The sequence below is a fragment of the Rhinopithecus roxellana genome, chromosome 12 (assembly GCF_007565055.1).
Source record: "Rhinopithecus roxellana isolate Shanxi Qingling chromosome 12, ASM756505v1, whole genome shotgun sequence".
NCBI classification, from domain to species: domain Eukaryota; kingdom Metazoa; phylum Chordata; class Mammalia; order Primates; family Cercopithecidae; genus Rhinopithecus; species Rhinopithecus roxellana.
Genome location: NC_044560.1, coordinates 31,344,360 through 31,362,820, shown reverse-complemented (window position 1 = coordinate 31,362,820; position 18,461 = coordinate 31,344,360). Strand labels below are relative to the sequence as shown.

The following is an 18,461-nucleotide window of genomic DNA, read 5'->3' as shown; positions in this document are numbered from 1 at the left end:
AGATCTTTCACCTCCCTGGTTAGCTGTATTCTTAGGTATGTTATTCTTTTAGTGGTGATTTTATACAGGATTGTGTTCCTGATTTAGTTCTCAGCTTGACTGTTGTTTCTGTTGTCTTACTCTCAATCTCCTTGCAGCTTTGCAGCTGAGTCACCCATAGACAACTTTCTTAGTCTGTTTGTGCTGCTATAAGAAAATGCCTGATTTATGAAGAACAGAAATGTATCACAGTTCTGGAGGTTATGAAGTCCGAGATCAAGGCATCATCAGGTTCAACTGTATTCTTCCAAGGGTGCCTTGATGCTGCATCCTCCAGAAAGGACGTGTGTCCTCACACGCAAAAGGGAGAAGGACAAGGAAGTTTGCATTGAGCTGCTTTTATAAAGGCTGTAATCCCATTCACAAAGGGAGGAGCCCTCATCACCTCTTAAAGGCTCCACCTTCTAATACTATCACATTGGCAACATCTGAATTTTGGAGAAGACATGTTACATTCTGCCCCTGGACTCCCTCCCCCCATATTCATGTCTTTCTCACATACAAAATACATTCATTTTATTCCAATAGCCCCCAAAGTATTAAAACTCATTTCAGCATAAACTTTAAAGTCAACTTAAAGGGCAGTCTCATCTTGATATCTAAATCATGTGGTGATTCATCCTGAGGCAAATTGCTCTCTAGTTGCGTACCTGTGACACCAAACTAGTTACGTGCTTCCAAAATTCAATGATGCATAAGACAGATATTTCTTTTTTTTTCCTTTTTTTTTTTTTTGAGACAGAGTTTCATTCTTTTTGCCCAGGCTGGAGTGCAGTGGTGCAGTCTCGGCTCACCGCCACCTCCGCCTCCCAGGTTCAAGCGATTCTCCTACCTCAGCTTCACAAGTAGCTGGGATTACAGGCATGCGTAAACCATTCCCAGCTAATTTTTTTGTATTTTTAGTAGAGACGGGATTTCTCCATGTCGGTCAGGCTGGTCTTGAACTCCTGACCTCAGGTGATCGCCTGTCTCGGCCTCCCAGAGTGCTGGGATTACAGGCGTGAGCCAGCACGCCCAGCCAGGACAGACATTTCTATTCCAAAACAGATAAGAAAGTATGGGTCACTGGTCCCAAGTAGGTCCAAAACTGAACAGGGCAAATAACAGTAAACCTTAAGCCTGGAGAATAATCATCTTTGACTCCTTGGCACATGTTCCAGACACACTGGGATGGGGGTTGGATCCCAAAGGCCTGAAGGGACCCTGCCACCATGGCTTTGGTGTGCACAGTTCATACTGCAGCTCTCATGGGTTGGAGTCAGGTGACACTGGCTCTCCCAGGCCCATATTGCATTCTGCTGGCTCTACAGGTCTAGGGTTTGGGGAGTGGCACAGCCTCTATGACTCCACTGGACATTGCCCTAGGGGGGACTGTCTGCAGTGGCTCTGCGTCTGTAGTGGGTCTCTGTCTAGGTCCTGGGGCTCTCCAAGGCATTACATGCCTGTAATCCCAGCTATTCAGGAGGCTGAGGCAAGAGAATTGCTTGAGCCCGGGAGGTGGAGGTTGCAGTGAGCCTAGATCGCACCACTGCACTCCAGTTTGGGTGACAGAGTGAGACTCTGTCTCAAAAAAAAAAAAAAAAAAAAATCTTTGAAGGATGCCATGCTTCTATATCTTGTGCACTCTGCACACTTGCAAAATCAGCAGCATGTGGATGCTGAGGTTCACCACTTTGCCCTCCAGAGCCAGGACTAAACTGCACCTGGGCCCACTGGAGCCACAGCTAGGGCAGCCAAGGGGCACTGTGCTGGGATGGGAGGGGCAGAGACTTGAGGCAGCCCCGGGCAGCAAGCCCCATGAGTGCTCTAGGCCCTTCCCTTGAAACCATCCTGCCTTCAAGGCCTTTGCACACTGGGCCTGTGATGGGAGGAGCAGCCTCGAAGCTCTCTGAAGTGCCATTGGATTCATTCTCCTGTTGTCATGATGAAAAGCACCTGGCTTCTTTCTAGCCACACTCTTATCAAAAAGTCACTTGGTCACACCCTTGGTTTACTTTCCTAAATACCTTTTGATTTACATGCTCAGGCTGAGAATTTTCAAATCTCTATGTTTTGCTTCTGTGTTATAAATCCCATCTTTGTATTGTTTCTTCTCACATTTTACTCTAGTTAAGAGAAGCTGAGCAGCACCCTGAACACTTTGCTGCTTAGAGATTTATTCTGCCGAATATCTTACTTCAGAAACAGCTTCTGATTTATATTGGCTTAATTCAAGTGAGATAGAGAAATGTTACTCCTATATAACTCTGTTTCCTTTCATCTTCTCTTGTAGTAATATTGGTCTTGACATTACATCTACAGATGTTTCGAACTCAACCAATCGTTGTAATTTTTACGTTAAATAAATCTATGTGTGTTTTTTTTGTTTGAGACGGAGTCTCCCTGTGTCGCCCAGGCTGGAGTGCAGTGGCGCCATCTCGGCTCACTGCAAGCTCCGCCTCCTGGGTTCCCGCCATTCTCCCGCCTCAGCCTCCGAGTAGCTGGGACTACAGGCGCCCACCACCGCGCCCGGCTAGTTTTTTGTATTTTTTTAGTAGAGACGGGGTTTCACTGTGTTAGCCAGGAGGGTCTCGATCTCCTGACCTCGTGATCCACCCGCCTCGGCCTCCCAAAGTGCTGGGATTACAGGCTTGAGCCACCGCGCCCGGCCAAATAAATCTATGTTTAAAAAAAAAATGAGAAGAAAGGAGAACTTTTATACATTTATAACTTTTATTTTGTCAGTCTGATTTCTCACTTTGGGTTCTCCTCATGAGGTCCAGATGGATTGGAGTTACCATCTGGATTCATTTCCTTGGCCCAGTACAACTTTGCTTTCCCCTGCCGCCTTTGTGTTATTATTAGCAAATATATTACATTTCTGTATGTTATGGGCCCAATAATACATAATATATACATTGTTTCATAAAATTTGTCTATCAGTTAAGAGAAGAGATATATATGTATACTGTCTTTTATAATTGCATAAAATTGCCTTGCTTCTCTCTTTTTTTTTTTTTTGAGACAGAGTTTCGCTTTTGTTGCCCAGGCTGGAGTGCCATGGTGTCATCTCGGCTCACCTCAACCTCCGCCTCCTGGGTTCAAGTGATTCTTCTGCCTCAGCCTCCCGAGTAAATGGGATTACAGGCATGTGTCACCACACCTGGCTAATTTTGTATTTGTAGTAGAGACCAGGTTTTTCCATGTTGATCAGGCTGGTCTCAAACTTGCAACCTCAGGTGATCTTCCCACCTCAGCCTCTCAAAGTGCTGAGATTACAGGTGTGAGCCACCACACCCGGCCTCTTCTCTTTGTTTTTTCATATGGATTTGTATTACTGCCTGGGATCACCAGCCTAAAGAGCTTCCTTGAGTACTTTTTAAGGTCAGTCAGCTAGCAGTAAATTCAGTTTTTATCTGGAAATGTCTTTTCATCTTAAGTTTTGAAATGGTCCTAAGTTTTGAAATATAGGTTTGCTGCATAAGGATAACCACCCCCCTTTGTTTTACTGATACATAGTTGACACTTATGTGTATACACACACATACAAGCACATTTTATCTGTCCACCCACTGATGGACACTTAGGTTTCCATACCTTGGTTATTGTGAATAATGCTGCCATGAACAAAGACTGCAAATATCTCTTCAAGTTACTGACTTTGGCCATGCGTGGTGGCTCATGCCTATAATTCCAGCACTTTGGGAGGCCGAGGTGGGTGGAACACGAGCTCAGGAGTTCGAGACCAGCCTGGCCAATATGGTGAAACCCCATCTCTACTAAAAATACAAAACTTAGCCAGGCATGGTGCCACACACCTGTAATCCCAGCCACTCGGGAGGCTGAGACAGGAGAATTGCTAGAACCCGGGAGGCAGAGGTTGCAATGAACCGAGATTGCAGCACTGCACTCCACCGTGGGTGAAAGAGCAAGACTCTGTCTTGGTGCAGGTGGAAAAAAGTTACTGACTTCATTTCTTTTGGCCGTATAGCCAGAAGCAGGATTGTTGGATTGTATGAATGTCCTATTTTTAAGTTTTTGAGGAACCTCCATACTCTTTTACAGAAGGACCATACCAGTTTATATCCCCAACAGTATACAAGGCTTCCCTTTTTTCCATATCGTTGTCAACATTTTTTTTCTTTCTTGTCTTTTTGATAATAGCAGTCCTGTTAGGTGTGAGGTGATATTTCATTGTGGTTTGATTTGCATTTCCCTGATGTTTAGTGATACTGAGCACCTTTTTATATAGCTGTTGACCATTTGTATATCTTCTTTGGAAAAATGTCTGTCAGGTTCTTTGCTCATGTTTTAGTTGTTTTTTTTTTTTTTTTTTTTTTTTTTTTTTTTTTTTTTTTTTTTTGCTATTGAGTTGAATGAATTTCTTATATATTTAGTTATTAACCCCTTGTCAGATATATAATTTGCACATATTTTCTCCCACTCTGTAGAATGTCATTTCACTTTTTAAATTGTTTCCTTTATTTTATAGAAGCTTTTTAATTTGATTTCTTTGTTTTTGCTTTTGTTTCAGGTGCTTTTGGTGTTACATTTTTAAAAAATCGTTGCAAGACCAATGTCAAGAGCTTCACTATGTTTTCTTCTAGGATTTTTAGAGTTTCAGGCCTTATATTTAAGTCTTTAATCCATTTTGAGTTAATTTTTGTAAGTGGTGTGAGGTGGGGGGTCACTTCATTTTTTTGCATGTTGATGGATTTAGGATTCTGGGTTGAAGGATTTTGTGTATGTGAGTACTTTGTATATATCATCCCACTGCCTTCTGGCCTTTTTTTTTCTGATGAGAAATCAGCAGTTAATACTTCTGTATTAGTTTCACTTCGAGCCTGCAGTTTCCTTTTACTGCTTTCAAGATTTTCTCCATTTCTTTCTTTGGATTTCATTGCTTTTATAATGATGCATCTATGTTTGGATCTCTATGCATTTATCCTGCTTGGTGTTTGTTGAGCTTCCTGGATGTGCAGTTTAATGTTTTTCAATATATTTGGGAATTTTAAATTCATTATTTCTTTGTAAATTTTAAATGCTTTTTTTCTCTCTCATCTCTCTTCTGGTACTCCTGTTTATAGCAGTGTGCTTAATGGGGTCCCACATTTCTCTGAGATGTTAATTTGTCTTGTTTTCTCTCTGTTCATCAGATTACACCATTGCTATTAATATATCTTCAACTTTGCTAATACTTCTGCCAGTTCATATCTACTATTGAGTCCTTCTAGTGAAAATTTCATTTCAGTTATTATACTTTGTAACTTCAGAATTTCCATGTTTATTATTGATAATTTGTATCTCTTTGTTGATATTCTCCTTTTGATGCAACATTATGATCATACCTACATTTACTTCTTTAACTATGGTTTCCTTTGTCTATTTGAATATATATTATAATGTATAATTTGAAGTCTTTACCTGTTTATAATTTGAAGTCTTTGCCTGTTAAATCTGGTTGCTCTCACAAGCAGTTTCTGTTGTGGGCTTCTTTTCCAATGTGTGAATCATACTTTCCTATTTCTTTGCCTATCTCTTGTTTGTGGAAAGTGGATTTTATAGACAGTTGTTGGAACTCCAGTACTTTTGTCCACATGCTCTGCCTCAGGGCTTGTTATTGGTACTTGCTTATTTACTTGCTTAGTGACGGTGATATGGTTTGGCTCTGTATCTCGATTCAAAACTAATCTTGAATTGTAAAAATCCCCACATGTCAAGGGCAGGACCAGGTGGAAATGATTGAATCATGGGGGTGGTTTCCCCCATACTGTTCTTGTGATAGTGAGTGAGTTCTCATAAGATTGGATGGTTTTATAAGGGGCTTCCCCCTTAGCTCGGCTTTCATTCTCTCTCCTACCACTCTGTGAAGAGGTGCCTTCTGCCATGATTGTAAGTTTCCTGAGGCCTCCCCAGCCATACAGAACTGTGAGTCAATTAAGCCTCTTTCCTTTGTAAATTACCTAGTCTTGGGTGTATCCTTATAGCAGCATGAGAATGGACTCTGGATTGTTTTCGTGAAGTCTATTCTCAGCATGGTGTAAAATCTCTGATGTTGCTCATTGGGAGTACGCCTTGCCTACTTTTACAGACAGCATAAGATAATAGTGGTTTTGACAAGGCTGTCTTTGAGCATCTCCCTGACCACCCCAGCTGTTAGCACCACCGATTGCAACTTACGGCAGTATTACTTTCATAAGTGCCCTGGATATACATTTTTTTCACAGGCTAATGTAATCAAACTGGGGCTTTCTTGAGGTCAGTGTTTGAGATTTGTTCTGACAATAGAATGTCTCTTCCCAGGTGGTCTCTCAGTTTCTGTCTGGCAAACCAGCCACCCTACAGTATACCATACATCTCTATCTATCAACCTCCTCCCAATTGCCCTTCACCAAAATTTTCAGTTTTTGACATTGCCCTTAGGTTTAAACTTCTCCACATTGTTTTGCAAGTCAATTCAGTTCCTTTGAGGAGCAATACAGAACTCTCTGTTCTATGGCCTACTTCTCTCCCTGGACAAAATCTCAGAGCCACTGTTCTAGTGCTGGAGGTATGGACAATGGCATGCATCTCTCTGAGTGATTCCCCTGCTTTAGGAGCTGAGTGCTTGGTAGATGGCAGATGGGGCGGCAGCCAGGTCTCCCTGGCTTGCCTGTTTGGGCATGGAACACCTGCCCCAGGAGCCAGGGCACAGCAATTGGAAACTCAGTATGCTCAGCAGTACCACATCCAAGTTAAAGCCTACATTTCATGTTTTGGGGTGAGGCAGAGGAAGGGAGTCTTCATTCTTCAGCTGTGCAACAGGTAGGTAACTGGGGCAGAGTGAAAAGTGATAATGTCTCACCCCGCCTAGGAAGATAGCTATCCGACTGGGGCAAGGGTTGAGAAGTGGCGAAGAAGCCCCATGCCCTTGGCTATCCTAGCTGGAGCGGAGTCTTTCTCACCGAGGCAGAATGGACAATGGAGGGCTCAGGTTTGGTTCACATAGTCCAGACTTTCAGAGTTCTTAATATGTTTTTGGAGATTTTCGTAAACTAATGTTTCTTCATTTGCCGTACATTCCTAGCACCATTTCCAGAGACTTTAAATTGTGGTTCTTTTTTTAAAAATAATTTTTACAGTTTCATTGGGGATCGTGTCTATGGAGCTCCTCATGCTGTCATGTCAGAAGTGGAATTCCCTGACCAGTTCTTTACAGTTCTAACCATAGACCATGTAAGTTACTATTTCTCTTTTCTTTGTGATATTTCTTTTTTCTGATTCTTCCTACCACACACCTCTGTCAAAGAACCTGCACCACAACCCCATACTTTTTCGCTTTCTAGTAAGGGCTGGAGTCTAACAGCATAGTGTCCCTCCTGTGTGCCTCTCTATTCTCCAAAGAATGTTCAACACTCCTGTGTGTTCAGTCCTTTGTCAAGAGCAGATATAAAGCAGAAGTGGAATCCCTGTACTTTTCCTTGTCATATTATTGGATAGGGAAAAAGCAGATGGATCTGTTTGATAATTGGGCATACTCTGACCTTCTTCACAGACTTGAGTTTCCAGGTAGATTGGATTTGATGTTGAATGGCCTCAGGTCATATAAAATGACGATGATTGTAGGTGCAGAATTGGAGAAGACCTTGTCTAACCTAAACATTGGAGTATAATTAAGGCTGTTACATTTTTAGCAAGAAAACTACTCTGTAGCCACTAAAAAACACTTACTAAAAACTTTGTTGCTAGAAGTAATAAATCTTATTATATAATGTGAAATAATATGTCACATAGTAATGAACTTGGAGCTACAAGAAATCTTTAATTTTGTTCACACCCCATTTTCAAAGTTAGATATTTTTCTCCTGTACAGGGGAATGAGGGTATAGAAACTTAAATTTATTGATGATTCATGAGGCAGGCACATAGCATGAAATGTGCTTCTATATAGTACTTCTTTTAATTTGTAAACTGGTTATTAATTTCCAGACATGGTTGGCTAAATAAGAGATCCCATAAGTATGCAGAAAGATTTCAGTGGATCAAAGGGAGTCTTTAAAGATGATAGTCTCTGGCCGGGCGCGGTGGCTCAAGCCTGTAATCCCAGCACTTTGGGAGGCCGAGACGGGCGGATCACGAGGTCAGGAGATCGAGACCATCCTGGCTAACACGGTGAAACCCCGTCTCTACTAAAAAAAATACAAAAACTAGCCGGGCGAGGTGGCGGGGGCCTGTAGTCCCAGCTCCTCGGGAGGCTGAGGCAGGAGAATGGCGTAAACCCGGGATGCGGAGCTTGCAGTGAGCTGAGATCCGGCCACTGCACTCCAGTCCGGCGACAGAGCGAGACTCCACCTCAAAAAAAAAAAAAAAGATGATAGTCTGGTTTGGAAGCACTAATTTCCTTACTTCCTATGTCACAGTCTTCTCCTGGCCTTCTTGTTTACTGTCCAATCCCCTTGCAATAAGGCAATTCATCTTGCCTTTTTCTCAAAAATATTTCCTTAAATTTTACCTGTAATGTACGGGTTTGTTGTTTCAGGAACTGGTGACACTCAGGGATGTGGTCATCAACTTCTCTCAGGAAGAATGGGAATATCTGGATTCTGCTCAGAGGAACTTGTACTGGGATGTGATGATGGAGAACTACAGCAACTTACTCTCACTGGGTAAATTTATGTGCCTCCAATAACTTAGAATATGCTCTCTAGACTATCAGCTGATATTCAGTGAACTCAAGGCTATATTTTGTTTTTCATTTTGTTTTGTTTTGTTTTGTTTTGTTTTTGAGATGGAGTCTCACTTTGTCACCCAGGCTGGAGTGCAGTGGCATGATCTTGGCTCACTGCAACCTCTGCCTCCCGGGTTCAAGCAATTCTCCTGCCTCAGCCTCCCGAGTAGCTGGGATTACAGGCGCCTGCCACTACACCCAGCTAATTTTTTGTATTTTTAGTAGAGACAGGGTTTCACCACGCTGGCCAGGCTGGTCTTGAACTCCTGACCTCGTGATTCGCCTGCCTCGGCCTCCCAAAGTGCTGGGATTACAGGCATGAGCCACTGCGACGGCCTCAAGGCTATGTTTTAAGAAACTAGGTGAACTTCTGATTCCAAAGGCATGCTTTCAGTGTTGTTGTATTGCAAATGACATCTCTAACATTCTTCATGATATTCTTACCTTCTCAGGCCCTTCATATAATTTCTACCTTCCTTGATACCAAGGAGCTGGATTTGACTTGTGGGACACATACAGCATATCATTGAGACATTACAGGTTGAGTATCCCTTATCCAAAATACTTGGGATGAGAGTGTTTTGGATTTGGGATTTTTTCAGATTTTGGAATATCTGCATATACATAATGAGACATCTTAGGGATGGAACCCAAATTGAAACACAAAATTCATTTATGTTTCATGTACACTTCATACACATAGCCTGAAGGCAATTTTATACCATGTTTTTAATAGTTTTGTGCATGAAACCAAGTTTGTGTTAAGTAGTTATGTGTATTTCACTTGTGGCATCATGTCAGTGCTCAGAAAGTTTTGGATTTTGTAGCTGAATTTCAGATTTTAGATTAGGGATGTGCAACCCGTACATTGTGTTTGAGGTCAGAATTGCTGTAAATACTTTATATTCTTTTTTTTTTTTTTTTTTTTGAGACGGAGTCTGGCTCTGTCGCCCAGGCTGGAGTGCGGTGGCCGGATCTCAGCTCACTGCAAGCTCGGCCTCCCAGGTTCACGCCATTCTCCTGCCTCCGCCTCCCAAGTAGCTGGGACTACAGGCGCCTGCCTCGTCGTCTGGCTAGTTTTTTGTATTCTTTAGTAGAGACGGGGTTTCACCGTATTAGCCAGGATGGTCTCGATCTCCTGACCTTGTGATCCGCCCGTCTCGGCCTCCCAAAGTGCTGGGATTACAGGCTTGAGCCACCGCGCCCGGCCATACTTTATATTCTTACCCACCTTCTGGGAGAACTTTTAAGATACCGTGTGTCCTGATTTGTTATGATTGTTAAAAGAATCTCTACAATTTATATACTGAAGAATTGATAAACAGTTCATATTCATTTCCTCCCACCTGCTTTATGGCTAAAGAACGTTGCATTTAACATGAAATTAGTATTCCACCAAGGACCTTTTAATAGCTCAGAAAGTTAGTTACTTTCCTCTCAGCTTCCATAGTTCTTGCCTTCTACTTGGCCCCGTCCTAAGCACTTTAAATAATTGGCTCGTGGCTAGGCGTGGTAGCTCATGCCTGTAATCCCAGCACTTTGGGAGGCTGAGGCGGGCAGATTGCCTGAGCTTGGGAGTTCACGACCAGCCTGGGCAACACAGTGAAACCCCATCTCTACTAAAATACAAAAAAATCAGCCAGGCATGGTGGCGTGTGCCTGTAGTCCCAGCTACTCAGATGGCTGAGGCAGGAGAATTGCTTGAACCCGCTTGAACTCGGGAGGCGGAGATTGCAGTGAGCTGAAATCGCGCCACTGCACTCCAGCCTGGGCAACAGGGCAAGACTCTATCTCAAAAAAAAAATGACTCCTTTAATTCTTACAATAACTCTGTGACATAAGTGCTATTTGTATTATTGTTGTACAGAAGAAGTTGCTTACAACAGAGAGTATTTAGGCACTTCTGTAAAGGCTCCACAGCCACTTAATTACAGAGGAAGGCTTTCTACGCAGGCAATCTGGCACCAAAGACAGTATTTTTAACTGTTACACTGCTTCTCCAGACAAAGAATTAGTATAGATTTAAATAACATAAGACTTTTCCTTACCTGTCTAGTCTCTTTATACGTGATAATTCTGTGGTTACTCTAAGGTGAATGTTTTTCCAGTTCCCTCACAATTCTCTTTTCTTTTTCATATAATTTTGATTTTATTTAGTAAAACTTTAACCAATTCTCAAAGCTGTATTTTAAAAATTGGTTATAATAAAAAAAATACATTGTTACATTTCTTTGTTGTAAGCAGTCTTCCATTTCGATCCAATTGGGATCACCTTACTGGAGGAAGGGAAGTTGCTCTATAGTGTTTATGGGATGTGAAGGAAGACAGGGCCAGGTGAGTGATGGCCACTGAGGGATAGAAAGTCATTGCCAAAGCACAAAGCCCATCTGGTCCAGGAGATGAGCCCCTGGGATTCTGTTGGGAAAATCTCTTCAAAAGCTTATGGGTTTTTATTTATTTATTTTTATTTTTTATTTTTGAGACAGAGTTTTGCTCTGTTGCCAAGGCTGGAGTGCAGTGGCACAATCTCGGCTCACTGCAAGCCCCGTCTCCTAGGTTCACACCATTCTCCTGTCTCAGCCTCCCGAGTAGCTGGGACTACAGGTGCCCACCACTATGCCCAGCTAATTTTTTGTATTTTTAGTAGAGATGGGGTTTCACCATGTTAGCCAAGATGGTCTCGATCTCCTGACGTCGTGATCCGCCCACCTCGGCCTCCCAAAGTGCTGGGATTACAGGCATGAGCCACCGCGCCCAGCTCAGACTGTTTTTGTTTTTTTTTTTTTTAAAGCCTGGCACTTGGAGAAGGAAATTAAGATCTTCTTCAATGCCACCGTTTTCCAGTTCCTCTTGTATTTAGACTTACGTATGTGTATATTGACCATAAACAAATGCTCATTCATATCCTCAATATTTATTCAGTGTCTGCATTGAGACAGATATCAGTACAATGGTGAACAAGACCAATACAGACCCTGCTGTCATGGAATTGACATACTAGTTCTTGAAATGTATAATAAACAAGTAGAGAATATATATAACAATATATGTAAGAATAAAGGGGTAGAGAATGATGGAGAAAGAGCTAATTCAGACAGTGTGGTCAGAAACCAATCTCTCTGGTCTTAATTTGGCATTTTATACAGTTCCTTTTTAGTTTCAACATTAGGTGAATACAGATTCACCTAATGTTTTTGCAGTTGGAAGTCCTCATTAGAATCAATGTGTTTCAATTTGTCATTCCTTTTATGTTAGTTGCTGTCATGTTCTTTGGTAAACTTTTGTAATTCTAATGGGAAAGGCAAAGAGGCTGTTTTTATTATTATTATATCTTTTATATTACTGTAAATAAGTAGCCACCTCAAATGGTGCACTAGAATTTTTCATACCTTCTATTATGTCTCATTATGTTTATTGATGTTATTGGTTCAGTATACATTAGCCCACCAGAGTCTGATTTTTGATGTCCAGCAGTATGAATATTGGATGAAATTTTGATATACTGATACCATGTTTCTTATGGTGATTTCTGTGCACTTTGGCTTTATCCTTTAACCTTTGAATTTATTCTCACTTTTTGTCAAAAGCTTATCCAAGGCTCATTCCATACCCTCCCTATCCCAGACCCAGGCATTGAATTGGATATGAGTACATTTTTCTGGTTTTGTTTAGTTTAGCATGTTGCAGTACATAAACTTTTTTCCCCTCATTTGACTCTTGTATTGTCAAAATGATGGCACTTTAGCTCCCTCAAGCTATTTTTGTGTCCCTTTGATGTGACCCACTGTTGTAAAACTTTTTTCTTTCTGGTAAAACATTACAGGGTACATCTCATACCTCCCCTGGTCTAGATCATGATCCAGGCCTTTGTTCTAGGATTCCTGGTTTATTATCTGGTTTATTTCAATAACAAGGACAATAAGGCATGGTTATTGTTTTTCTGTTTCATGGAGTGAGTGTTTGAAAATTTTATCCCATTCCAGGAATTTTTTTCCAACTATTATTGCTTTTTGGGTTGGTTTTAAGTATCTCTTTACCAAGAAATTAATTCATTAGACTACATTTTCAGCTTTATTAGCATAGGAGTCTTATAACATTTTGTGTATGTTTTCATCACATTGTGATTGTTTGCTAATTTCTCACCTTTTCTTTAGGTCATTGTTCTTTTGTCTTTAGTAAGATATATACATTGGTTATTTATACTTTTTTTTTTTAAAACAAGCATTTAAGTTTTTACTTTTTATGAGACAAATATATTTATGTTCCATAGATATCAGTTAGAAATGTTTTCAACATCATGGTTCACTACAGACTTCGTGATTTCAATTACATTTCCACATTGACCCAACAGTTATTTAGCAGAGAGCCTCTTTTTCTCTTTTTCTTTTCTTTCTTTTTTTTTTTTTTTTTTTTTTTTTAAATAAGACATAGTCTCACTCTGTTGCCCAGCTTGGAGTGCGGTGGTGCAATCTCAGCTCACTGCAACCTCCATCTCCCAGGTTTGAGTGATTCTTCTGCCTCAGCCTCCCAAGTAGCTGGGATTACAGGCATGCGCCACCATGCCCAGCTAAGTTTTTTTGTATTTTTAGTAGAGACGGGTTTCGCCATGTTGGCCAGGCTATTCTCAAACTCCTGACCTCAAGTGATCCACCCACCTTGGTCTCCCAAAATGCCAGGATTACAGGTGTGACAGCCACTGCACCCAGCCTATAGAGAGCTTCTTTATTTCTAACTGAAAGTACTTTTGATTTATTGATACTGGTACTTAAGTCTGGTTTTAATGTTTTTGTCAGATATTGATGCCTGCATTATTTCATCTTATACATAATTAAATCACAGAAAATTATCCTTGCCCTTTATCATGCAGTGTTTATGTATCACTCTGAGTTTTCTTCAGGCATTCCCTTTTCTCATTGTTCGCCTCCAGATGATGTCCATAAAATCCTTTGTTGCAAAGTGCCTTAGTCTTGTCTACCTAGACCACCTTCTTCATATTACTTTGTTAGCATATTCTCCTTTTCACTCATAAGCCCTTGCTCAGAATTGTGTAAGTCTAACAGTAGTTACAATTATATTCAGATATTATTTTAATATCTGAAATATTATATTTTGGGGAAGTATAGCATTAGTTGACTTTTGGTATAAGAAAATGGAAAGGAATATCTGTAAAAGAACATAAAAGAAAAAATAGGGGTAGGTTTTAGAAGGACAGCAGAGTAAAGGTAAATATGCTGTTGAAGAGAAGTAAATAACACCTCCCATCTTGATTGTATTTCTTCATTCCACATGTCAATCATGGCTCTGCATACGAGGGAATAAGCAATAATGGTGGGACAATATGTGTAAGTGGAGAAGCAGTTGGAAAATAAATACATATGAATGTTCACCGTATTTATGTATCTTACTGTATGTATCTTACGTATCTTACTGTATATACGTATGTAATCACTAATACAATGTGAGGGTTGGGAGGCATTGATAACTGGCATTATTCTTATAGCTACATAATTATTTTGATAATTGTTTTCTAGTGACTTATCTTTGTATATATACTTTTATTTTTATTTGGATTCATTCAGTGATTTACTTTTCCTCTATTAATTATCATATACTATGCCCTTAGGGCTTGTTATACATTGGCACATGAAAATTTATTACATTTCTCCTTGTGGAATTTAAGGAATAAGAAAGTAAATGGTGTAAAAGTACTGAATACACAACTGAAAATATATATATATATGAGGGTAAGGCACTAGATACGGGATTAGAAATGGAAATGAAGTTATTTAGGATCAACTAATATGCCCTTTCTGAGGGTAGGTAGGTATCTTGAGACCTTAACAAAGAAAAGAAGCTGGCATACAAAGAGACCATTTATGTGAAATGAAATGTCCTGTGGATAGCTGTAAATGATAGGATATTTGTTTTGATCTAGGAGGTGAAAAATGATTAGCAGAATGGAGTTAAAATGAGGTGTTTTGTGTTTTTTTTTGAGACGGACTCTCACTCTGCTGCCCAGGCTAGAGTCTATGCAGTGGTGCGATCTCAGCTCCCTGCAGCCTCCACTTCCTGGATTCAAGCAATTCTTGTGCCTCAGCCTCCTGAGTAGCTGGGACTACAGGTGTGTGCCATCATGCCCGGCTGTTTGTATTTTAGTAGAGGCAGGGTTTCACTATGTTGCCCAGGCTAGTCTCAAAGTCCTGAGCTCAGGTAATGCACCTGCCTTGCCCTCCCAAAGTGCTAGGATAACAAGCATGAGCCAACATGCCTGGGCAAAATGAGGTCTTACAAACTGTACCTTGTTATTATCGTTGGTAAAGTTTATTTTTGGGGAAGAAAACCACAAAAGTGTTAGTATATATGGATTATCAAATTTTGATCTGCATTAGCATTATCTCTATAAGATGCTAATGATTTGTTCTACATCTACAGATTTTGATTCTGTTTAACCAACAAGCTTACCAGGTGATGACCAACACACAAATTTCAGATCCACTGACTTAATCACAGTCCTCATAATCTTTATGTTCTGCTGTTATTCTGTGAGCTGTCTTTATCTTTCTCCAAATTTCATAACTTTTTTTAACCAATTCATGTATATGGTGAATTATTCTTAAATTGTCTCTTCTTTCCATAACTTTTATTTTTGTAGTACATGAAAATTATTTTTTCCTTTCTTTCAGATTTGGAGTCCAGGAATGAGACTAAGCATTTATCTGTAGGAAAACACAGTATTAAAAACACTGGTTCTCAGTGGGAGGTAATGGAAAGTAGCAGGTTACATGGCCTTGAAAGTTCCATTTTCAGAAATGACTGGCAAAGCAAAAGCAAGATTGAAGTACAAGGACCTGAAGTGGGATATTTCAGTCAAATGAAAATCATCTCTGAAAATGTGCCCACTTACAAAACTCATGAATCTCTTACATTACCTCAGAGAACTCATGACAGTGAGAAGCCCTATGAATACAAGGAATATGAGAAGGTCTTCAGTTGTGACTTAGAGTTTGCTGAATATCAGAAAATACATACTGGTGGAAAACACTATGAATGCAATCAATGTTGGAAAACCTTGGGGATAGATAACTCCAATATGTTACAACTGAATATTCATACTGGTGTGAAACTTTGTAAATATATGGAATATGGGAATACATGTAGTTTTTATGAAGACCTTAATGTATACCAGAAAATTGATAATGAGAAGTTCTACAAATGTAAGGAATACAGAAGGACCTTTGGAAGAGTTGAAGAAGTTACTCCACTTCAAAGAGTTCATGATAGTGAGAAACACTTCGAATGCTCATTCTGTGGGAAATCCTTCAGAGTGCATGCACAACTTACTCGACATCAGAAAATCCATACTGATGAAAAAACTTACAAATGTATGGAATGTGGCAAGGACTTCAGATTTCATTCACAGCTTACTGAACATCAGAGAATTCATACTGGTGAGAAGCCCTACAAATGTATGCACTGTGAGAAGGTTTTTAGAATTAGTTCACAGCTCATTGAACATCAGAGAATTCATACTGGTGAGAAACCTTATGCATGTAAGGAATGTGGAAAGGCTTTTGGAGTATGTAGAGAACTTGCTCGTCATCAGAGGATTCATACTGGTAAGAAACCCTATGAATGCAAAGCATGTGGAAAGGTCTTTAGAAACAGTTCATCCCTGACTAGACATCAGAGGATTCATACTGGTGAAAAACCCTATAAATGTAAAGAATGTGAGAAAGCATTTGGAGTAGGTAGTGAACTTACTCGACATGAAAGAATTCACAGTGGTCAAAAGCCTTATGAATGTAAGGAGTGTGGAAAGTTCTTTAGACTTACGTCAGCCCTTATTCAACATCAAAGAATTCATAGTGGTGAGAAACCTTATGAATGTAAGGTATGTGGGAAGGCCTTTAGACATAGTTCAGCCCTTACAGAACATCAGAGAATTCATACCGGAGAAAAACCCTATGAATGCAAGGCATGTGGGAAGGCCTTTCGACATAGTTCATCCTTTACCAAACATCAGCGCATTCATACTGGTGATAAACCCTATGAATGTAAGGAATGTGGGAATTCCTTTAGTGTTGTTGGGCATCTTACATGCCAACCGAAAATTTACACTGGTGAGAAATCATTTGACTGAAATAAATGTATAAAGTGGTTTTTTATTTCTGATTTTCACAGGAAAAAACTATGGATGGATTTAATAGGTAATCAAGGCAATTCAGTATCTCCCTCTTTTAAGTCTGTTTTTAGACTTCATGGCCATTCTGTATGTAGACGTAGAATTGCTTAGTCATAGCTGATATATACTTATAGCTTTGTTAGATATTGCCAAATATTTCTCCTTTTTATGTTAAAAAGAGTTTTTTTCCATGAGTTTCTCATCCTGGCATGTTTTGTTTACAATAGTTTTTGATGTTTGCATTATTGTTCTTTTCACTATACAGTTTTTTTATTGTAATATTACTTCAGTATCTTTTCTGCATTGTAATTCTTTGCTTGTGATATCTATACTTATTTTCCTCCAGAGAGTTAGAACTCCTAGACAGAGACAACGTAGTTTTACATTCTTATTGCTCTTCATTTTGTGTAGTGTTCTTGTTTTGTTTTGTTTTGTTTTGAATGATAGAAGTGTGATCTTTCCATTTTCATCAAATTGTTCACTTCTCTTTAAATTTCTATTTTATTTTGATACATGTTCCCCCAAAAATAACATATACATAGGAACTGGTTATATTCCACCATAACACACACACACTATATATATAGTGTATATATACATACAATGTATATAGTGTATGTGTGATGTATACTATATATACTCACACACTATATAACACACTATATATACATATACTATATATGTATATACAGTATATATGTATCTATAATATATACAGTGTATGTGTATATATATAGTATATGTCTGTTATATTGGAATATAACCAGTTCCTTTAAGCAGTCTTTTTACCCACAGGCTGTACCAACCAGGATCCAAATGAAGAGAACTCTTTTAAATATTTGATAAAATTACTCATCCAATAAGTCTGTTAAAATTTATCATTCTCTTAAATTATCATGCTTAAATTTGTCAAACACCTTTAAAAGGGGAGGAAAAAACGACCACTGACCTTACATTAAGAGGATTTACAACTACAGCTTCAATTTTTTTTTAATCTATTACCATTATTTTTCTTTTTATTCTCTCTCAGAGTTGCCTTATTAGGTTTGGGCATTTCAACAATCAACAGACCTTCTTTGATTTAACTAACCTCATTTAACTCCAAAATCATCTCTCTCTTAGGACAGCTGACTTGGTTATGCAGTCAGTGAGATCACAAGCCACTGGTTATTGAATTTTTTTTTTTTTAACTTTTCATTGTTTTGAGACAGAGTTTTGCTCTGTTGCCCAGGCTGGAGTGCAGTGGTGAGATCTTGGCTCACCTTAACCTCTGCCTCCCGGGTTCAAGCTGTTCTCCTGCTCAGCCTCCCAAGTAGCTGGGATTACAGGCACACGCCACCACGCCTGGCTAATTTTGTATTTTTAGTAGAGATGGGATTTCTCCATGGTCAGTCTGGTCTCGAACTCCTGACCTCAGGTGATCCCCCCACCTCGGCCTCCCAAAGTGCAGGGATTACAGGCATGAACCACTGCACCCGGCCTGGTTATTGGATTTATTTATTTAATTTTTTTGAGATAGAGTCTTGCTCTGTCACCAGGCTGGAGTGCAGTGGC

At 39.8% G+C, this 18,461-nt stretch overlaps 1 protein-coding gene across 3 annotated transcripts in view; it reads left to right on the top strand.

Annotated features, from left to right (window-relative positions):
* ZNF529 (zinc finger protein 529) overlaps positions 1-17,547 on the top strand; it is a 29,158-nt gene extending 11,611 nt beyond the window's left edge. For all 3 annotated transcript variants that reach the window (XM_010385644.2, XM_010385643.2, XM_030942942.1), the window contains exons 3-5: positions 7,140-7,233; positions 8,537-8,663; positions 15,409-17,547. In XM_010385644.2, the coding sequence (XP_010383946.2) occupies positions 7,140-7,233; positions 8,537-8,663; positions 15,409-16,865 (1,678 nt within the window). In that variant the 3' untranslated portion in view covers positions 16,866-17,547. The remainder of the gene's footprint in view (positions 1-7,139; positions 7,234-8,536; positions 8,664-15,408) is intronic.
* The last annotated feature ends 914 nt before the right edge of the window (positions 17,548-18,461 follow it).